Below are 23,803 nucleotides of genomic sequence, written 5' to 3'. Positions count from 1 at the left end.
GATCAGAGATGTCACGTACCCTTGCACCTGGGAGGCAACATACCAAATGTGAGTCTCTCTCGTTCCCACAAAACCGCCTATCTGTGCCCCGAATTATCGAGTCCCCAATTACTATTGCTCTGCTCTTCTCCTCCCTTCCCTTCTGAGTAACGGGGACAGGCTCTGTGCCAGAGACCTGAGCCCCGTTACTTACCCCTGGTAAGTCATCCCCCCCACAAGTATCCAAAACGGTATACTTGTTCTTGAGGGGAACGTCTGCAGGGGGTCCCTGCACTGGCTGCTTCCTCCCAGTCCCCCTCACTGTCACCCATCTGTCTGCAATCTTTGGAGTTACTACTTCCCTAAAGCTCCGATCTATGACCCCCTCTGCCTCCCGAATGATCCTAAGTTCATCCAACTCCAGCTCCAGTTCCCTAACACGGTCTTGGAGGAGCTGGAGATGGGTGCACTTCCTGCAAGTGTAATCAGCAGGGACGTCCATGGCATCCCTCACCTCAAACATGTTGCAAGAGGAACATTGCACTGCCTTCACTGCCATCCCTCTAAAAGTAACCTTGGTTTTCATGGTTTTGCTTTAAGTCAGAGCTCATGTTTATTTTCTTTCTTTCACCAATCTATGTCCATGGTGTCTTCTCTACAAGCACTGCCACTCCCTTAACCTTGTGTTCTCTGACTGCTTGGATCTCCAACTCCCTTAACCTTTCCCTGATATAGGCTTCGGTTCCAATAGTTCCCCTACCCCCCCATAAAAGCTGTGACTTTTCCACCTCTCTCTCCAGTTTCAAACAAGAGTCATTGAACTCAAAATGTTAATTCTGTTTTTCTGTCCACATAATTTTGTTTTTCTGTCAGACCTGCTTAGATTCTTCAGCACTTTGTTCTTATTTCAGATCTCCAGCATCAGTAGTACAGTATATTGCTTTTATGTTAGTTGATCTGGAAATTGTTTCTTAATGGAAGTGAGTTTAGGGTTAGTTTATTCAACATTTACTAAGTATTGCTTATTTCATACTTGTAAAATCTTTTAGATTATATGTGCAAAGATCTTTTAACTTCTCATACAAAGTTTGGATCTTGTGTCACTTCCAAAGTATCTTTGCCCAGTTTTGGAAGCCTTTGTGTGAAAGTGACTTGCCAGCTGTCAAAATGTGAGCTGTGAATAGTTTGGCCTTGAAGAGAATGTAAGAACCACTTACATTTATATATTGCTCTGAAAGTAATGAAGCATTCAAAAATGATTTATGGGACACCAATCAAATAACATTTAATAGAAGTTATATTAGGAGATATTAATGTGGTTGACCAAAAGGTTAGCTAAAGAGGGAATAAATTGTATATTCCAGAACATTGGCAGCTAAAGGAACTGTTACCAGTGGTGGAGCAATAATACTTGGGGATAAACAAGAGGCTAGAATCGGAGTAGCACATGGTTCTTGATGCCTCATTCTACTTGGGTTACTATTTTATTCACCTTGCACATCAAGTTCCTATTTGAGACATAGGCCATTGTTTACTCCTCCCTTCTTTGAAACCAGTGCATCAAGTGTCCCTCAGTTTTGACAAAAGTCTCAAGCTGGAATGATAACCATTTTTGTTGTAATTTTCTACACACTTGTGTGCACCCAATATCGAAGTGCCACTCATGCTGTGCAAAGCTAAGCTTTTAAGCTAGGTTAGTGTGTCCTTCCACATCCAACAAAATTCTACATTCTGTTAATAACTGTATTAGACTTACAGTTAACATCTCCTTTTGTCTCTTCATTGCAAATCTGGAAATTGTTTTACATTATCCAAAGATGGTGCTCATATAATGTTATTATTAAGGTAGCAAGCAAATTTCTGACTGACTGGTCTGTCTGCGCCAATGTGTTTCAAAGTTTTACCAGTTCTGGTTTCATTAGTGCTTCGACCTCATTGCTAATTTGTGTTGTTACATGAGTCAGTGAGTCATTTTTTATTTTTTACTGATGTGTTAATATTGTTTGAATATCTCCACTCAGCAAGTTACAGTGATATCCCAAAGATCATTTATGCATCAAGGACACATTCACAACTCTCACAAGTTATTAATGAGCTAAGGAACACAGCATACAGGTACGATACTTATTTTGGAGCAGTTCAGTTAATCTTCTGTCTTTTTCTGAACTTTACTGACCATGCCCGTTAAACTAAAGTGAGTGAACTATTACTAGATTTTAGTCACATACTGGAGTGAGAAAATGTTATGTAAACAATTTTAATGGATGTTTGTTCATTAGTAATTGTGCATATAGTTCCTTTTATTTTGTGATAGCAAACATGACTCATGTTTTTGGTCAGATCCTCAATGCCTGGATCAAATCCTGACTTGACCTGCAGAAAACAGACATTCAGAACCAATTTTCTCTGAATTGCCTAATTAGTGAAGAGAAGGAAGTGTCACTGTGCAATTACGGGCGCTGAGCAGACCCTTTAATTGGCTGGATCATCAAGAGAGGAGGAGCCTACAGGCAGCTTGTAAAATTCCTCTGGCTAAAAGGCCTGAGGGTGGGATGGTAGTGGCACATTAGCGTGCCACTAGCAGTGTGATCTTTCATACCCATCTGCCTCCATTAATTTTGCCCTTTAGTTGTGAACTTTCAAAACCTGCCCATGTCAGAATAACTTGGATTAAATGTTAGTTTATTATAAAGGAAATACAATCTGAGTTCTTGACTTCTCTGACACTAAACTTTCAGTAATCTGACATTGAGTTTCTAGTTTAACTGCTAGTTATAATACCATTTTCATACCAATTGACCAATATGAAGTGGTTTTGGTTATGTTGTAGGAGGATGTTACTGTAAAGTATTCTTTATATGACAGTTTAAGAGTAATGTTTATATTCTAACGTTTTTGAAGAAATAGTGTCTTAAAGACATAAAGATTGATAAATTTCCAGTTACATTGCAGTCAGTGCAGCAAAAGCACAGCAGGTCAGGCAGCATCTGAGGAGTAGGAGAGTCAACATTTTGGGCATAAGCCGTTCAACAAGAAGTTTGGGGGGAGAGCTGAGATAAATAGGGTGGGGCTAGGGGAAGGTAGCTGGGAAAGTGATAGGTGGATGCAGGTGGGGGTTGATTGTGATTGTGATGGGTTGATGGGGAGTATGGAATGGATAGATGGGAAGGAAAATGGACAGGTCTAGAGGGCAGTGCTGAGTTGGAGAGTTGGATCTGGGATGAGGTAGGGGGTGGGGAGATGTGGAAACTACTGAAGACGGCTTGGCGGAGGCCTACAAGCCCACCGTTTCTTCCTCTCCCGCTGACCCAACCAGTACCCCTCCACTGACACACTCATTTGATCGGTGGAACAGGTCCTCACACTCAAACTCCTCCTTTGAATCCTCCCACTTCCTTAGACCAAAGGAGTAGCCATGGGCACCCGCATGGGCCACAGCTACGTTTGCCTCTTCGTTGGATACGTGAAACAGTCCATCTTCTGTTATACAGGTACCATTGCTCACCTTTTGCTCCATAACATTGATGACTGTATCGGCACCACCTCGTGCTCCCATGAAGAGGTTGAACAGGCCATGAGAAGTTCAGCAACTTCATGAACACCTTCCACCTTGACCTTAAGTTCACTTGGACCATTTCTGACACCTCCCTCCCTTCCCATTCGTGGACCTCTCTGACTTCATCACGGGCAACCGACTCAACATGGATATCTTTTCAAACTGACTGACTCCCACAGCTACCTTTCCACCCAACTAATCTCTGGATACAGTGCATTATCCTCCGTCATTTCCACCAACTACAGTCAGACCCCACCACCAGAGAGATATTTCTCTACCCATCCCTATCTGCATTGTGCAGAGATCATTCCCTCCGTGACTCCTTTGTTAAGTTCATGTCCCCCACCAACCCACCCTCCACACCCAGCACCTTCCCTGCTGCTACGTGAGGTGTAACACCTGTGTCCACACCTCCCCCCTCACCTCTGCCCCAACCAATCTTTTCACATCTGGCAGAGATTTTCCTGCAGATCCACCCATCTCATCTATTTTGTCCGTTGCTTCTACATCGGAAACAGGACGCCAACTCGCGGAGTGCTTCAGGGAACATCTCTGGGACACTCCCATCAAACAACCCCACCTCCCTGTGGCTGACTGCTCCAACTCCCCCTCTAATGCCCCCAAGGACATGCAAGTCCTGGGTCTCCTCCACTGAGGATGGACCTGTCTCACCTGTCCATCTTCTCGCCTATCCGTTCTGCCCTCCCAAAAGACCTATCACAATCACTGCAAAGCTGCATCCACCTATCGCCTGCCTTCCCAGCTACCTTTGCCCTCCTCCCCCAGCCCCACGCCCATCCCCGCGCTCTTATTTATCTCTCTGCTTCCCCTCCAGCCTCACATTCCTGATGAAGGGCTTATGCCCAAAACGTCCAGTCTCCTGCTTTTCAGATGCTGCCTGACCTGCTATGCTTTTCCAGTGCAACACTTTTCGACTCTGACTCTCCAGGATCTGCAGTCCTCACTTTCTCCTAGCCAGTGCAGCAAGCCAGCTTTAATTACTTAAGATTTTCTTGTTTGTTGATTTTCATGTTGCAATCTGTGATGAAGGTTAAGATTATGTTGGATGACATTTGGCATTATTGGGCAATTGAATCAGTTAACTTAGAGTCATAGAGATGTACAGCACGGAAGCAGTCCCTTCCGTCCAACTTGTCCGTGCTGACCAGATATCCCAAATTAATGTAGTTCCATTTGCCAGTGCTTGGCCCATATCCCTCCAAACCCTTCCTATTCATGTACCCATCCAGATGCCTTTTAAATGTTGTAATTGTACCAGCCTCCACCACCTCGTCTGGCAGTTCTTTCCACACACTCGTCACCCTTTGCATGAAAACATTGTCCCTTAAGTCACTTTTAAATCTTTCCCCTCTCACAGTAAACCTATGCACTCTAGTTCTGGATTCCCCAACCCAGGGAAAAGACTTTGTCTGTTTACCTTATCCTGACTTGAATTGTGGAACTGTTTGTAACCTATGTTCATGTTTTCACTTTATTTAGAATTACAGTTTGAATGTTCGCAAATGTTCTGTGATGAGAAATATAAATTAGAATTTAATGACCAAATCATTTTGTTGTCACTTTTTATTCCATTCCTTTTCCTGTGTAGACCGAAGGTGTGTGTTCTTGGATCAAGAGAACAGTTGTGTATCCACCCTGAAGTAATGAAACAGGAAAGCAATCATGTGAAGGTAAAAAAAAACTTTCTGAACTGTAGTTAAATTATTTTCCTTGTGTTCCTTTTTTATGATGTGCCTTTTCTTTGCATTTTTTTCCTTCATCTGCTTTGCTCCTGCAGATGCAAGGAGGATTCAACTGTTATGTGACTCAATAAGATGCTATAATTAGAAGGAGTGAGAAAGCAAGCAAATGATGTTTGAAGTATAATTTAAGATGATAGCAGTACATTTGTTTATCGAATGTTTTCATGTGAATCAGAAATAATTCAAGTAATTGCCAACAATATATAGTCTGAAAATTTTATCCAGAATTACAAGGAGTGCTAAGCATTTTTTCTGTCTAGTGTATTATGGCCAGATATCATTCTTTTGAAGCCAATTAACTAGGTATAAAAGCAGCAGTCTGATAAACTTTATTCTTATTGGAAAAATGCAGGAAACCTGGTGGAACAATGTTCCTAACTCTGTAGTTATGCAATTTCATACACAGTATTTTTTGTGTTTTTACATATTATTGTTAAAATTAGGACAAAGGTAAAAATCATGCAATACCAGGTTGTAGTCCAACAAGTTTAACTGGAAGCACTAGCTTTTGGTGCGCCGCTTCTTCAACAGGTGGCTGTCTGCTCCGAAAGCTAGTGCCTCCAATTAAACCTGTTGGACTATAACCTGGTGTTGTGTGATTTTTAACTTTGTACACCCCAGTCCAACACCGGCATCTCCAAATCAAAGTTTGGAAAAGTCTCATTAGGACCTGAAGGTCAATGTTTTCTGGAACTGATGTCAGTCGTGGTGTTGGGGTGCCTGAAATCCATCTGCACGTTTCAATGGCAACTAATTGCATTTCCTTGCTATTGATCATTGACAATTTACAATTTATAATTTGGCCGCATTTATAATGAGGCCAAACTGGTTGAGTATCAACCCACAAATCCTATGCCAATGGTAGTTTGTGAAGAGTTAGAGAGATTCCTAATCAGCTGTGTGATGGAAAGCAAGTTGGACCTGCTATCGTCACTTGCAATGCCCATAACCAGTGCATGTAGATTGCTTAAGATAGCAGATTTTGGACATTAATTCAAACAAAAGGACAATGATTTAAAATAATGTGTTCATTTTCTTTGCTGCCCAGCCCACCAATGTGCTTTTAGTATTTTGCTATTAAGGCTGACTTCCTTTGGCAAATTGGATTTCAGCAAAATTGGTCTGGAAATCTTTCATTTTCTTATCATTTAACTAATTTCAGATTGAATTCACCAGTGCTTTTGCAGAGGAGAGCTGGGAGTGAAAAGCAGCCAGAACTGGGACTCAAATTTGAGCTCCACAGTGAGGAGTCTAGCATTTTGATTTAGCTAATGATTCTCTGTTCCTGTTCTATTTCAAGTTGGTGATACAGTAATAAGCATCAAGGACCCCTGATGGCTCGGTGAATATTTGATCCATTCCGATCAAGAGGTTCACCAATTTGTATCCAGCTGTGTCAATTTAGTAGCTTTTAACTGACACAGCTGCTGGATTGTAATAATTGAGCTTGTAATTATGTTAGGGAAACTATGTTCATGGAAATTTAATGGAATTTTCAAATGCTTTTCTAGAAAAGAAATTGCTAGGTCCAACACTCAAAAGTGTGCTCAAGACATTATTGTTATGCTCAGAATGTATCAACTTGAGATTTGATTGTTTTTTCTTTCAGATCCACATGTGTCGAGCAAAAACATCCACCCGGACTTGCCACTTCTATAACAATGTTGAGGGTAAGAACCGAATACTTGAGTTCTATTGAAAACAACAAATGCTGGAGATCACAACATGTCAAACAGCGTCCATGGAGCGAGAGCAAGACAACATTTTGATGACTCTTCATCAGAGCCAATGTGAAGTGTGGAGGGGATGACATGCTATAGTTTTGGGGGGGGGCAGTATCCTTACCTTTTATCCCACCAGCCTCCCCATTCTTAATGGATCATTCTCTGCTATTTCAGACAACTCCAGCAGAATGCCACCAGACACATTTGCCCCTCACTTCCGCTGTCTGCATTTCACAGGGATTGTTCCATCTGGGACACCCCAGTGCATTCTCCAACCACCAACACCGCCCCTCTGACTCTCCACGGCACCTGCCCATGTAACCATAGAAGGTGCAATGCCTGCCCCTTCACCACCTCCCTGCTCACCATCCAAGGACCTAAACAGTCTTTCCAGGTGAAGCAGCATTTCACCTGTACCTCCTCCAATCTTGTGTATTGTATTCACTGCACCCAATGTGGCCAACTCCACATTGGAGAAACTGAACACAGACTGGATGACTGTTTTGCGGAACACCCCTAGTCCGTACAGAAGCATGATCCTGACCTTCCTGTGGGCTAGTCATTTTAACACAGCATCCTGCTTGCATGCCCACATGTCTGTCCTCAGCCTGCTGCAGTGCTCCAGCAAATCACAGTGCAACTGGAGCATCTCATCTTCAGACTAGGCACTTTACAGCCTTCTGAGTTCAACACCTTCAAATTGTGAACTATTTCTTCCCCCTTTTTTAGCTTATCATATTCTTTGTCCCGGGGGACTGTCTGTCCTTTCAAGTCTGGCAGGAGACCTGTCATTGTTCTGCCATGCTCACATAGCATTTACTTAATCTGAACTATCAATATCTTTTCTCCACCTGCACCCTATATCTACTAACCCCCAGTTCCCCAACAACACCCCTCCGACCCCCCCAAACTATAGCATAAATGCTGTCCCCTCCACACTTCATTTCAGCACTGATGATCAGTCATCTAGACTTGAAACGTTAGCTTGCTCTCTCTCCATGGGTGCTGTGTGACCCACTGTTTTTCTCCAGCATTTGTTGTTTTCAGTACAGATTCCAGCATCTGTAGTAATTTGCTCCTACTTCAGCTGTATTGCCGAAATTGTGCTTTCTCTGTTATAAGAAGTATTCCTATCCAGTTTAACACTCAGTTGCTACTTCAGGTCAAGTTTGGTCGACTTTCAGCATGTTGTGGTTCTGTTCGCCGAGCTGGAAATTTTTGTTGCAAACGTTTAGCCCCTGTCTAGGTGACATCCTCAGCGCTTGGGAGCCTCCTGTGAAGCGCTTCTGTGGTGTTTCCTCCGGCATTTATAGTGGCCTGTCCCTGCCGCTTCCGGTTGTCAGTTTCAGCTGTCCGCTGTAATGGCCGTTATATTGGGTCCAGGTCGATGTGTTTGTTGATGGAGTTTGTGGATGAGTGCCATGCTTCTAGGAATTCCCTGGCTGTTCTTTGTTTGGCTTGCTCTGTAATGGTAGTGTTGTCCCAGTCGAATTCATGTTGCTTGTCGTCTGCATGTGTGGCTACTAAGGATATCTGGTCGTGGCGAGTGTATGTTCATGGATGTGGATCGTTAGCTGTCTTCCTGTTTGTCCTATATAGTGTTTTGTGCAGTCCTTACATGGGGTTTTGTACACTACATTGGTTTTGCTCATGCTGGGTATCGGGTCCTTCGTTCTGGTGAGTTGTTGTCTTGAGGGTGGCTGTTGGTTTGTGTGCTGTTATAAGTCCTAGTGGTCGCAGTAGTCTGGCTGTCAGTTCTGAAAGGAGAAAGTGAGGTCTGCAGATGCTGGAGATCAAAGTTGAAACTTTATTGCTGGAACAGCACAGCAGGTCAGGCAGCATCCAGGGAACAGGAGATTCGACGTTTCAGGCACAGGCCCTTCTTCAGGAATGAGCAGAGAGTGTTCAGCAGGAGAAGATAAAAGGTAGGGAGGAGGGACTTGGAGGAGGGGCGTTGGAAATGTGATAGGTGAGATTTATGAGGATATTGTCTGGTATGGAAGGAAGGTCTTCTGAGGAAAGACTGAGTGACCTGAGGCTGTTTTCGTTAGAAGGAAGAGGTTGAGAGGTGACTTAATAGAGATGTGAAAGATGATCAGAGGATTAGATAGTGTTAGCAGAGAGAGACGTTTTCCTCGGATAGTGATGGCTAGCATGAGAGGACATAGCTTTAAATTGAGCGGTGATAGATATAGGACAGATGTCAGAGGGGTAGTTTCTTTACTCAGAGAGTAGTAATGGCGTGAAACTCCCTGCCTGCAACTGTAGTAGACTCACCGACTTTAATGTCTTTTTAAATGGCCATTGGATAAACATATGGATGATAATGCAACAATGCAGGTTAGTTCAGCTTCAGGCTGGTTTCACAGGTCAGCACAACATTGAGGGTCAGAGAGCCTGGACTGTGCTGTAATGTTCTGTGTTCTTTGAAAGCAAGATAATATTTCGAGTCTGGCGATTCTTCATCAGAACTGTTAACAGCTCAGGAAAGGTGGTAATATATTGAAGTGACGTTTGTGGGAAGGGGTTGGTCTTGCACAAGGTGACTTACTTGCCGATTTACTTCCTCCAACCTCAGTATCCAAGGCCTCAGGCACACCTTCCAGGTGAAGCAGCAGCTTACCTGCACTTCTCTCAACTCATTTATTTCATTCACTGCTCAGAATGTGGTCTCCTGTATATCGGGGGAGATGAAACACAGATTTGATGACCGCTTTGCTGAACACCTACACTCTGTCTGTAAAACATGACCCAGAGTTTCCCACTGCCTCCACTTCAACACACCACTGTGTTCCTACACCAACATTTCTGTCCCAGATCTGTTGCAGTGTTCCTTAACGCAAGTTCAAAGAACAACACTTCATTTTCCACTTGGGGATGCTGAACACTCTCTGCTCATTCCTGAAGAAGGGCCTGTGCCCGAAACGTCGAATCTCCTGTTCCCTGGATGCTGCCTGACCTGCTGTGCTGTTCCAGCAATAAAGTTTCAACTGTCAGTTCTGAAATGCTCCTGATGTATGGTAGTGTGGCTAGTCCTTTGGGTTGCGGACAGCTGAAACTGACAACCGGAAGCGGCAGGGACAGGCCACTATAAATGCCTGAGGAAACACCACAGAAGCGCTTCCCAGGAGGCTCCCAAGCACTGAGGATGTCACCTAGACAGGGCACGAAACGTTTGCAACAAAAATTTCCAGCTCGGCGAACAGAACCACAACAACGAGCACCCGAGCTACAAATCTTCACCCAAACTTTGGACTTTCAGCATACCTAGATTTCCTATATTAAGTCTGTTATTAGCTCGGATTCTTCAACTCTATAATTTTATTGCTTTTTATTGCTATTTCCTTTTTCTTGCTTTCTGAGATGAGTTTTTAAAAAAAAAATCCAAACCATTATGATCCAGGATCTCAATTTCTTTTGTGCTTCTTTTCTTGTTTCTATAGCCGATGAATTACAACACATCATGAATCCTCTCCTGTAGTCAGGATCATAATTAATCCAGTCTTGTAACACAAAACCAGGCCTTGTATCGCCTGCATTGTGGTCAGCTTCAGAACATGTTATTCTTTAGAATGTTTTTGGGATTGTTTCTACAAACCCCGAATCTAGGCTACCTTCACACATCTGACTTTTCCAATCTGTTGGTAGACCTAAATAGTCATGTGCCTTTCTGACATTCTCAATATTGCTTTCTTTATGCTGCAGTTATTCCTGTTAGGGAGCCTGTGCACCACTTCCAACAGTGATTTCTTGCCTTCATATTTCTCATTTTTACCCAAACTGTTTTCACTTCTTGGTTTCCTGAGCTTAGTTATCACTTTCTATTGTGCTGATATCAAATTAACAGAGCAACCCAGCTACCTTTTCTGAGTTTGATGTCATTCCCAAATGTTCTGTATTCTCCAACGTTCAGGTTCCAATCTGTGACAACCTGCAGCAAAGTCTCTCATGGATAAGGAGGTGGCGGAGGCTGGTATAATCACAACATTTTAAAAGGCTTCTGAATGGGTATATGAATGAATAGGAAGGGTTCAGGAGGATATGGACCAAATGCTGCCAGATTTAAATTAGGATACCTGGTCAGCATGGATAAGTTGAACCAAAGGGTCTGTTTCCATGTTGTACATCTGTATGACCATTCTTATCATTTCTGTTTGCAAACTCCATGCATCTGATCCAAATGCTATGTGTTATTCAGATGCAGAGCCTTTAATTTCATGTTTTTTATTATTTTTGTAAATTCTAGTCTTATCTGTTGATTTACTCTTTGACCTGAATACTCCACAACCTTTCCTGTCACAGTCTGTTTATCATTTCCTTATTAATACCTGTCTTGATTCTACTCTTTGATCTACCATATCTTATTTCTTGGCTCTATTAATAGTTCAAAATCCTCTTGTATAGTTATAGAACTGGAAGGAGTACTAGCCTCCGCATGGTTCAGATGGAGACAGACTTGTACTGACAGGACATTCTTTCCTTATTACTAGTGTAAGTGTTGTCAAATTGGAACACAGGTCTCCCACACTTGTCTTTGAGCTGCATATTCATCCTATTGATCTGATTTGCCCTTCGCGAATTTCCTTGTGGCTTAATAATCCAAATTTGGCACCTATTGACTATGCTTCTTTGTCCTATCTGTGTCCTACGTGGACCATGATGACCGGATGCCCCACCTGTCACTGCATGTTCCTGAGTAGATGTCCTGAACCTTAGCACTGGGTAGGCAGCACAGCCACCTGAACTCCGATTCTTCATTGCAGTCAGTAGTGTCAATCCCCCTCACTATACTGTATCCTACTACCACTAGATTCCTTGTTGGTCCACTGACTTGAATGATTTACTGTAACACAATGCCATGATCAAATCACTCATCCACTCTAAAGCCATCTTTCCTACCAACAAGCTTTGTCTATATTACTAAGACATCCTCCAATACAATTAAACTTTCTAATCATAAATTATAGTCTGCCCTTGGCTAGAGGTAAATTAACTTAGAGTCATAGAGATGTACAGCATGGAAACAGACCCTTCGGTCCATGCCGACCAGATATCCCAACGCAATCTAGTCCCACCTGCCAGCACCTGGCCCATATCCCTCCAAACCTTTCCTATTCATATACCCATCCAAATGCCTCTTAAATGTTGCAATTGTACCAGCCTCCACCATATCCTCTGGCAGCTCGTGTGACCTTGCCAGTTGTGATCACCTACAATTTGATGCCTTGCTGTTTCTGCAGTTGAATACAATTGATAATTTCCATAGGCAGGCTGTTAATGGGGTTCTGTACCAATTAGTTTCCTTTTCCAAAGGAAACTGTCATAGCATTAATTTGTGAAACCTTCTACTCTTACAGAAGGTATTTATTTTTATCAAGCTAAACCTTGTTTTCTAGTGTTTTATTAGTTTTTTGGGGGGGAAAAATCAGAATAAAGTTTGATTTTATATTTAGCAGAGCATTTCCAGGTGAACAGCATTCCTGCTGCGTAATGGATGCAACTGGTAATTAAATGTAATTTGCTGGCAGCATTTTCTGTGATACTTGTCAGTGTTATTCTGTGGGAAAACCAAGTCAAATCCTTTCTGCCCTTCACATGTAAATGCAGCTCAACCATTAGTAAGTGTCACCCATCTAAAAGCATTTCCGATGTGTTTTTATTGCAGTAGTGAATGTATTCACACATGTTGCTGCTTTACTAAAATAGGAAATATTGCAAACACTCAAAGTTGGGCAGCATTTGTGTAGAGAAGAGACAACCAATGGGGGTATTAATGCAACTAGATCAAGAGAAGTGGATTCTACATGTTCTAGAAAACACCCTGAGAAATCCTAAGAGAGGTCTTAAGTGGAATGATGTCATGGGTCACTTTGGTCGATCAGTAAATGAAGACATTAAAGAAACAAATGAGCAGCATTTACAGGAGCAATAAAAGGTCATGTGCACAAGAAAGGAAATGAAGTTACTTGTGGGGAAAAAATCTTCATTATCTTTTATAATAATTAATATTAATCTGAGGTATTCTGATGGGAATAAGATGGTGTGAATGCGTGAGGTAAGTAGTAGTAGATTAAGAAATGAGAAAGGTTCCATAACAAAACCCTCAAAGGGAAAAAATATGCATTCTAGAGATTTTGAAATATTTGGCCTTTTCTCTTTGATCCAATCCTCGTCAGACCTGTTCCATTTCCCATCACACTTCCTCTTGGCCTATTCCTTTCTTGCTACCTCTTCACAGTTCCCTCAACATTTATGATCAGACCGAGAGAGTGGTGTTCGAAAAGCACAGCAGGTCAGGCAGCATCTGTGGAGCAGGACAATTGACGTTTCAGGCGTAGGCCCTTCATCAGGAATGTGCTTTTCCAGCACCGCAATCTCAACTCTGATCTCCAGCATCTGCAGTCCTCACTTTCTCTTCGTTATGGTCAGACTCCTTTACCTTCACCTTATTCTCACTAACCTCCAATTATGATAGGTAATCTGCATTTGTCACAATTCAGATGTGATTTTACCACCCTCCATATCCACCCTTGCAGCCGGATTTTCTTTTACTGGCATGTTCTTATGCAAATACTGGACATACGGCACCTACCCATTCAATTCCTGCACTCCACTGTCCAGATCCCAAACATGCCTTGAGGGGGAGCAATTTATGTTCTCCAGCTACTATGCTATATATTTTACTGCACATTGTGAGCAGATGCATAGGAGATGAGCATGTTGCTGAGGGTGTAACTTCCATTTACAGGGGTGACAACTATTTCTGCATATTCATCTAAATTAGCTGTTCACTGCCAATCTGGCCTTACTGCCTTTGAACCATCTCTTGATAGTTCTTGGTAGAATCATTACTAAATATGCTAAACCTCTGGTTTTAATATGATCTGCTTAATTTCAGACTTTAATTCTCACTTGCACTTTACTATATTACATGTCAGTATTTCTGAAAATGTTCTTACTATAATTTGATTCCGATGCCTTTCCTTTTTAAAAATGCCATGAAACCTCTGTGGGGTTGTAGCTGTCCTTGACTTCAGCATTATCGCTTTTAAATTACTAGATAAGGAAAGGTGGAAGAGGAAGAGGCCATTCATTCCCTTGAGCCTTTGCTGCTATTCAGTTAAACCATAGCAGGTCTGTCACTTCAATTAATTCACTTGCTTTAGTTTAATAATCCCTTGATAACCTTTCACAATGAACACCTAGAGATATCAATTAAAATGTCTACTGACCAAACTTGAGGATTTTAAATACCTTTTACTAGAAAAAGCACTTCCTTATTTTAGCCCTAAATGTTAATTGTGTTATTTTAAGATTGCCCCCACTCCAAGTTCAGGATTCTCCAACACTGGAGATCATTTCTCATTATTTATCCTTGTTGAATTCTTTGCTCACGACAACTACCTCAATTCGATCGCTTCTCAACCTTCTGTTCTCAAAAGACTGGAACCAAGCTATGCAATCAGTCCTCAATTTAACACTTATAAGCCCAGACATTCTGGTGAATCTGTATGCTCTATAAGTATAATATATTCCTCTGAGTGACAGTGTCGTACACTGAATACAGGGCTTCAGATAGGATCTGGCCAAAGTTCATGAAGGAACTGTAGTACCGTTATTCTCCCCACAGTATTCCAGCTCTTAAAGATAAAATTGAGTATACAATGAAGGGCCAGGTAACAAAGGAAGCTTTAGCGAATTTGCAAATTGTATTGTTTAAAAAAATTATTTTTGCTTAAATCCAAAACTGACAATATTTTATTGCTTAGATTTAATTGACCAATTGAAAATATGATGAAACAGCACATGTAGAGAAAATTCTGTTAAATAGGTTAAATGTGAAACAGAATACTAATGGACTGAAGACTAAATTAACATATCATGTTTAGAAATCTCTATTTGTACATTGAATTGTCTAATCATTATCAACCAGTTAAGTGTTAATTTGAAACAAGCTGCTATCTTTTTTTCCATATGTGTCTTGTTTGTGTAATTTCATTCATAATTTGTTTAGAATCCCGATTAATTTTCTGTCAAGATGCAAAGTCATTTTGTGCGACAATATCAATTTATTCAAAATAAGGCAAAGTACTTCCTCACATTCAATTTATCTCAAGAATCAAAGATTCTATTAGTTGCTGGTTGCCTGTTGTCTGTTAAATGGCAGTAACATTATTGTAATGATGGGTTTCTCAGACTTTATCTCTTATTTCAGAAAAGAGCACAGAAAAGGAATTTACGCAGACCATTCTTGATGTGGAAGATCTTGTTAAAAGTGGCAACAAACACAGGTATAATTTGTCAATGGCAGCAGATATTTTCAGAAGATACTATTTTTCAAAAATGTTTCTCTGAATACAAAGGGTATTGCTTGGGGGGCCTCTTTAGTATATTGAGAAGAGGTTGGTAGGTGAGGCAAAATCTATTGTCCTTGGGGAGGGGGAGAAGAAATGTGAAAAGACCATGGTTTATATTTTCTTCTCGTTATCCTGTTGGATACATCCATGTCTCACATAGAACATTTCTGCAGGCATTGGTGGCACCTGAGACTTCCTACTACAAAAGAGACCTGAGCCAATGCCCCTGTATGTCAGCACTGCCTCAAGAGGAAGACTGTGAACCCTCTGAGTGTGCAATGGTTATGTGTTCCCCGGGACACCCTTCTAGCATACAGATGTTCACCTCACTAGGTCCTCCATCTAGATTAGACTTTGTGCCACAATCCTGTGATTGTTTGGAATATACTGCATGGCACTACTTAACTGCCTCAGGCTTCGGAACCTAACCTTCACGCCCAGTCTATAATGGCCATCATGGACTTGTGGATAGCTTTGTGGCAATTTGAGGAATTCATAGAGGTGTCGTCTTCTAGATGTGGAAGACAGACCCTTGCAGGCCCAGCAAACACCTTTTGTATAGATTGAGGAGCTTTTAAAAAGAAGCTGGCACTCGAGTGTGGTCCAGGATGAATAAATCACAGCAGGTCCCTGGATATCATACAGATCTGCAGTTGTGGACACCAGTGAATTATATACTAAGAGAGTGGAATCCTTTTCTGTTTAGGACACTGCTGACGGCAATGTAGTTGCAATTAATTGCACCGTGCTTCTGCAGGAAGCCAGTGATTGCTGAGAATCCTAATGTCCTCACTGCCTAGTTCCATATGTCAAGGGGAAAGGAGATAAGTCCATGGACTCTTGCGAAGAGAGCATCAGTGGCATTCCAGATGCAGTTAGGTGATAAAGACTGAAATGCTACAGAGGTCCACTGAAAAGAATCCATTGGCCAGCTTCTCTGTTTAGGGTGACCAGGCTGGGATTGCAAGTCTTTGTCCAGCAGCTGATGTGACATGATTGTTTGGGACATCCTGAGTCTGCACGAGCTCTGTAATTTGCACATAAACATGTCGATCCTGATCAGCGCAAGAGCTCTCCTCTGGTGGCAGCTGTCGTTGTTTATAGCTGCAGTTGTCTGTGGTGTCTTCTGTGGTTGTTCCTCTGTAATTTGTAGGACCTCGAGCTACTAGAATGACCTCTGCCTTTATTTGTTAATTTGCAGCAAATCTGTGAAAATAGTAAAAGAAAGTACACAGCCTTAATAAAAGGACCTTCCAGCACTGACATCTTCCCCATGACACTCCAGGTTATGCCACGAGACCTGGGCAAGGCCCCAAAAAGCGTGCACTCCATTTGATTCTACATTGCTGTCTATGCTTTGAGACTGACCTCTTTATAAGAAACATTAAAACACTGACAAAATTTGGGTGCGGGTATGCCATTCAGCCTCTGAAGCCTGCCCCACCATTCTGTAAGATTCTGGCTGATCTGCTTCAGTCCTTCAGACCTTCTTTCATGTCACCTCCTCATAGCTCTCAACTCCTTTAATTCAGAGGTCTGCCTTCTTCCTCTTTAAATATTTTCAGTGATCCAGCCCTCATAGCTCTCTGGGGTAGACCATTCCAGTCATTCAGTACCTTCTAGGAGAAGAAAGTCCTCTGCACCTCAGTTTGAACTATGGTCCCGCCCTGCCCTGGAAATACTGGAAACCTCTTCTCAACATCTGTCTTTTGTATATTTCAATAAGATCACCCTTCATTCTTTTAAACTCAAATGAATAAAAACCCATCTTGTTTACTTGATTCTTGATAAGTCAATGCTTCATTCCAGGAATCAGCCCTTTTTAAACAGCCTCCAATTCCAGTACTGTATATCCTTTCTTAAATATAACCACCAAAACTGTATGTAGTACTCCCGGTGGAGCCTCATCAACACCATGTACAGTTGTAACAAGACTTCCCTATTTTTAAACACCAAAGTTCCAAATGCTGTCTTAATTACCTGCTGCACCTACATGCTAACATTTTGTGTTTTAGCACAAGAACACCCAGATTTCTCGGTGATGCACTTTTTTGGAATCTCTCCTCATTTAAGTAACTGAGCAAAGTGCAAGACATCACACTTTCTTACATTACACTCCTTCTGCCAAGTTTTTGCTGACTCATTCAAAACTATCTCTATCCCCATTCAGATTCCTTGCATTTTCATGGCAGCATGCTCTTCAACCTATTTCTGTATTGTCAGCAGGTTTGGATACATTCTGCTCTGTCCCCTTGTCCAAGTCATTAATGTTGTTGGTACCTGATTGAGATAGCTTGTGATACTCAACTAGTTATGTCTTCGCAACCTGAAAAATAAATCTTGACACTCTGACTTCTGTGTTAACTAATCCTCAATCCAGGTTAATGCATTTGCCCAAAAACACTGAGCTCCTGTCTTTGCGATAAACATTTTTGTGGCACGTAAATGGAATATCTTCTTGAAAATCCATATACATTATAACAACCCATTCCACTTCATCTACTCTGCTTGTTACATCCTCAAACAACTCCAACAAACTTGTCAAGCATGTCTGTGTAAAGCTTTTCTAAATGTCGTGCAAATTCTTCCTTAATAATGGATTCTAGCATTTTTCTAATAACAGATGTTAGGCTAACTGACCTGTAGTTTCCTGCTTGCTATCTTCCTCCCTTCTTGAATAAAGGTATCACATTAATGGTTTTCCATTCTGCTCGATCCCTCCCCAAATCCCGAGAGTTCTGGAATATTTCAACCTATGCCTCCATTATCTGTGCAGCCACTTCCTTTAAAACCCCTGGCTATAGACCACCAGATCCTCACAACTCCCTTTAATTCCATTCATTTATCAAATACTTTGCACTTGTGGTAGAGACCATTATAGGTCTTTCCTTCCACTTGCACCTTGCTTACCTGATATAGAACATTGAACAGTACAGCACAAGAACAGGCCCTTCAGCATACCGTGTCTGTACCAAACATGACACGATTCAGAATTAATCCCATCTGCCAGCATGTGGTCTGTATCTCTCTATTCTCTGCCTGTTCATGTGTCTAAATGTCTCTTAAACATTGGTATTGTATCTGCTTCTACACCTGACCTAACAACACATTCCAAAAATCTACTACCCTCTGTTTTTTTAAAAAAAAAACAGATTTCCTCACACATCTCCTTTTAAACGTTCCATCTCTCACCTTAAACCTATGCCCACTAGTATTTGACAGTTCCACCCTCGGAAAGAGTCTCCGAATCCTGTCCACGCTGCTCATAATTTTATGTACTTCGATCAGGTTGCCCTTCAGCCTCTTTAGCATAAACAATCTGCAGGCAATATTCTGGTAAACCTCTTCTGTACTCTTTCCAAAGCCTCTACATCCTTCCTTTAGTGCAATGTCCAGAACTGTACACAGTACTCCAAATGTGAACTAACTAAATTTTTATATAGCTACAGCTTTACTTGCCAACTTTATAGTTAATGCGGGGTCAGGAGTGTGGTGCTGGAAAAGCACAGCAGGTCAGGCAGCATTCAAGGTGCAGGAGAAGCAATGTTTCTCGGCATAGACCTTTCATCAGGAAGGGCTTATGCCCGAAACGTCAATTCTCCTGCTCCTTGGAAGCTGCCTGACCTGCTGTGCTTTTCCAGCACCACGCTCTTGACTCTGATTTCCAGCATTTTCTCCTTTATAGTTAATGCCCCAGGCAAACGTGTGTACTTTTCTTTACCATATCCACTTGTATTGCCATGTTTGGGGAGCTATGGGTAGATGAGTTATTGAATGAATGTGCCTTGCTCCATTTGACTCTTGTTGTCCTGAGTGATCACAAGATGCCAATTTGTGCACAATGTGGTCACAATCAGTTCTTCATGGAAGCAGTTCAGAATTGGATGTTATGAGAAAGGAAAAGATATTTAATTTAATTCTAATCAACCTGTTAAGAAATGTTTTTATGCACATTGGGAGCAGTTGAGATTTGAACCTGGGTTACCTGTTCCAACAATAGGGGCACTACCACTCTGCCAGATTGACACACCTCTGTGTGATAGTTGGGACTTTTAAAAATAAATATTCATTCAGGAGTTGTTGGGTTTGCTGGCTGAGCCATCCCTAATTGCCCTTGAGAAAATGGTGGTGTGTTCACTCCTTGAACTATTGCAGTTCATCTGGGACAGGTGCACATATAGTTCCATTAGCGAGGGAACTCCAGGATCTTGACTCTGTGATACTGAAAGAAAAGTGAACTATTTCCACAACAGGATGGTGAGTGGCTTGGAGGGAAAATTGCAGGTGGTAGTGTTCCCATGTATCTGCTGCTCCTGTCCTTCTGCATGGTAGTGGTCGAGATTTTGGTCAGTGCTGTCTAAGGACCCTTGATCAATTTTCTGTTCTGCATTTGTAAATGCTATGTTCTGCTGTTACTGATGAGCAGTGGTTTAGGTGAATATTTGAATGTGGTGCCAATCAAATGGGCTGCTTTGTCCTGGATGGTGTCAAGTCTCTTGTGTTATTAGAGCTTCAGTTGCCAAGGCCAAATGGGGAGTATTCTATCACATTACTGCACTATGAAGATAGTGGATGGGCTTTCGGAAGTCAGGAGATGAATTACCTTAACCTCTGATCTGCTGTTGTAGCCACAGTATTAATATGGCTGGTCCAGTTTAGTTGAGTCCTGATGAAGGATTTTTCCTGAAACGTCGACTCTTCTGATGCTGCTTGACATGCTGTGCTTTTTCCAGCTCCACATTTTATCAATTTTGACTTTCCAGCATCTGCAGTCCTCACTGTCTCTCAGTTTAATTTCTGGTCAGTGGTAACCTCCTGAGATATTGATTAACAAAGGATTCAGTGATGGTAATCCCACAAAGTTCCAAGGGTGATTAGTCATTGTCTGGCGCATCCTTGGCTCCCACACCACCACATTTTTTAGGACCACGCCGACCTCTCCACTAACTTACCACCTCACCACCTATCGTGGTTCCCCATTAGAAAATATCTTGAATAATTCCCCATCATTTTTATCACTCTCTGTCACTGAATGCAAGGCAGCCAATCCCCAAAATTCAACTAACTGTACCCTTGACAGTGCTGTGAACTGATAATTGAAACGTTCCAGTTTTGCATGACGCCACCCCCCCCCCCCCCCCAACACACACACACACACTTACTCCAACCAACCATGGGTCATCTTTCAGGGCCCACCCCCAAGCTGGTTTGACAAAAGAGCCCCAACAATAGGCTGGTGAGGCCCAGATTGGTTTTGCTTGATTGCCAGCATCAACCCCATGACCCAAGAATGCGATCAGTGGACTTTGACAATAATGATCCTCTTGGGTATAGTCAGCATAGGAATGAGAGTGGGAAATCATGTTTGTTGAACTTGTTGGTGTAAGCAGAGGATGTTTCTCAGAGAATTCATGGAGAAAAGTTGGCAGGTGTAATATACTTGGATTTTCATTCTCTACAAAAGATTGATAAGCAAACTTAGTACCTATCCCATGACTTTTAATGTACTGGCAAAGGTTAGAGAATGTTTAGAAGGCAGAAACCAGAGAAAATGGGTCATTCTCTTGATAGGTTGTGACTCGTGGTGTACCACAAGGATCAGTTCTTGGGGCCCCCTGCTGTTTGCAATCTATATTAATGATGTGAATATAGTGACCAATTGTAATGTTTCCAAGTCTGTGGATGATACAAAGCTAAGTTGCAATTTGTCTCTGAGCAAGATGCAAAGTAGATTCCAGGACATTTTGGAAAGATTTAGTAAGTGGGCAAGAATATGGCAGATGAAATGTTATCCACTTTTTTTGTATTAACAGCAGATGTGCAGAGAATTTCTTAAATGTTTAGAATTTGAGAAGGGTAGCTGTATAAAAGGACCTGGGTGTCCTCATCAATAAGTCACTGAAGGTGAATATGTAGGTGCAGTTGGCAACTTATTTGTTCGTGGGGTGTGGGCATTGCTGACTGGCCAGCATTTATTTTTATTATGCTCTCTAATTGTCGTGAACAATTAAGAGACAGCCTGTGGGTCTCGAGTCACATGTAGGCTGGACCGGGTAAGGATGGCAGATTTTCTTCCCTAAAGGACATTTGTGAATCAGACGAGTTTTTACAACAATTGACGGTCGCTAAATGGTCACCATTAGGCCAGCTCTTTATTCCAGATCTTGTTATAATTTCATAGTTCACCATTTGCCATAATGAGACTCAAAACCATGTCCCCAGAGCATTACCTTAGGTTTTTGGATTGCTGGTAACTATGCCAGTCTAATTATCACGGTGCCACTCCTTCCAACATTGGTAGGATTTTGGTTGTAATGGAACGTTTGTTGTAGATTGTGCTCTGCTCTTTTTTGGTCCTCTTACCTTTGGAAGGATATTGTTGCCATAGATGGAATGTAATAAAGGTTCACCAGCATTGACCTTGGGATGATTGGGCTGTCGTGAGAAGTGACATTGGGGAATCTCAGCCTGTATTCTCTACAGTTTCAAAAAATGAGGGGTTATTTCATTGAAACCTACACACTAAAGGGTAGATACATGTATGATATTTACCTGGGTTGAGAGTCTAGAGCTGGGGGACGTTATTTAAAAATAAGGGGGAAGCCATTTAGGATAGAGTTGGAGAATCTTTTGACCTCCTGGTTGTGAATCTTTGGAACTCTGTACCCAAGAGGACTGTGAAGCTCATTTATTGAGTTTATTTAAAATAGAGAATGACAGCTTTCTGCATACAGTAACCTAAAAGGTTATTGGAAAAAGGAATTGAAGTGGATGAACAGCCATGATCGTATTGAATAATGGAGCATGCTCACCAGGCTGAATGGCCTACTGCTGATCAGGTATTCCAATTCCCAGATGGAAATGACACAGAAACCCAGATTTGTGTTGGCCCAATTTTCTGATTGACTGGAGTCCACCCTTGCTCTGCTCAGCATGCCTCACCTTTCCCTTTAAACTTTGTTGTTCTCTTCTGTTATAACAAGGTGGTGAACCCTTCTGTTAATTAAACCAAACACGCAGAAAAACACACCTGGCCGCATAATCTGTTAAAATATGAGTGACCAAAAACTCCCAGATTCCAATATTTAAAGAAAATAATATAAATTTATTCTTTAACTCTAAAAGTGAACATTAAACAACAATTATTCACAACTACAAGCCCCCTTTTAACTGTTTTTATTAGCTGCCTCCAACTGTATAACAATATACTGTTCCAATAAAACACTTAGTAAAATTGCATCAACTTAATTTCAAAACCATACAGCACCTGTCGTCATTGGTATCTGTCTTTGTCTGGCTGAGGATCTCCCTGGGTTGTCTTCTTTTCTTTTTACTGTGAAGGTGTTTCATATGAAAAGGTACTTTTTCATAGAGAGTGATTCAATGTTTTGGGACTCTCTCACTCACTCTCTCACTCTCTCTCTCACTGGCAGTTGTTCTATCTGAATTTCAAAATGCCTGCCTTTTTTTATATCCCCAAAATCAGATCGTCTCATTGGTTCGAGGTTGGCAAATCAATAAATTCAAAGTCTATTGGGTTTTAGTATCCTGGGGTATAATTTAAACTGGTTGCATTCAAATTGTTGTCAAAACAGCAACCAAATCAGATATCTATTTCATAGGCAGATGTTGCATATTTTCAATTTTCCATTACACTCTTGTAAGCTCTCAGTGCAGAATACACTCTCCCTTAAAGGTACAGTCCACGCCTTCAACTTCATAGCACTTCATATGCATGCCTTATACTTGCCGGGGTAGCTGCTGGCACATGCACTACCACAGCACTGTGCCATACACACTCGTGTTCTATCCCACTCCCTTGACATTTCCCCTTTGCTGTTTCCTTCAGCTGTGAGTCTTTCCGCTGTGCTGAAGTGTCACTTTACAACCACAAGCTGTTTGCCTGACTCTGCCTGTTGAAGTACTACCTGTGGGAGAAAAGCTGCTGCTAATGTACTGAAGTGCCACATGAGGGGCTGGCTGTGCTGCCTTGCCAGAGTTGGAGGTGTGTAAATAACTAACGCTTCTAGCCCTGAAGTAAGTTAAAAATAGGAAGAGGCAAGACCACTGTAGGATCTGAAACTTGCAGCATTGTTGGACCAGGAGCCAGTGTAGCACTGTGTATTTGTACCAGGTCATGAAAGGTGGCATGAATTAGGATGTAGACAAAATTTTAAATGAGCTTACTTTGCAGAATGTGCTAGAGAGTTGACTAGCTTAGAGTGCATTAAAATAATTGCATTTAGAGGTAGCAAGACAATGGATAAGGATTTCACCACCAGACAGCTGAAGTGACAATGAAGATAATGAGTTACAAAGTGGGGAAACAGTTTTCCTTTGTCCTAGGGTTGCCTGATTATCTCTGGGTAAGATAAGACTCAGATTGCAATCTATCTGGTTCAACCTCCGATATTGGCCTGGTGA

At 41.8% G+C, this 23,803-nt stretch overlaps 1 protein-coding gene across 6 annotated transcripts in view; it reads left to right on the top strand.

The window, feature by feature from the left end:
- rtel1 (regulator of telomere elongation helicase 1) overlaps positions 1-23,803 on the top strand; it is a 160,229-nt gene that overhangs the window by 12,496 nt on the left and 123,930 nt on the right. For 4 of the 6 annotated variants that reach the window (XM_043710324.1, XM_043710325.1, XM_043710323.1 and 1 more), the window contains exons 4-7: positions 2,001-2,094; positions 5,145-5,226; positions 6,908-6,968; positions 15,238-15,313. In XM_043710324.1, the coding sequence (XP_043566259.1) occupies positions 2,001-2,094; positions 5,145-5,226; positions 6,908-6,968; positions 15,238-15,313 (313 nt within the window). Of the gene's footprint in view, positions 1-2,000; positions 2,095-5,144; positions 5,227-6,907; positions 6,969-15,237; positions 15,314-23,248; positions 23,385-23,803 lie in introns of those variants that run through there. The other 2 variants (XM_043710327.1, XM_043710329.1) reach the window with 2 other exon arrangements.

This window comes from Chiloscyllium plagiosum, chromosome 20 (genome assembly GCF_004010195.1).
Source record: "Chiloscyllium plagiosum isolate BGI_BamShark_2017 chromosome 20, ASM401019v2, whole genome shotgun sequence".
Taxonomy (NCBI): Eukaryota; Metazoa; Chordata; class Chondrichthyes; order Orectolobiformes; family Hemiscylliidae; genus Chiloscyllium; species Chiloscyllium plagiosum.
Note: the sequence above shows the minus strand (reverse complement) of the source record. Positions and strands in the feature narration are given on the sequence as shown.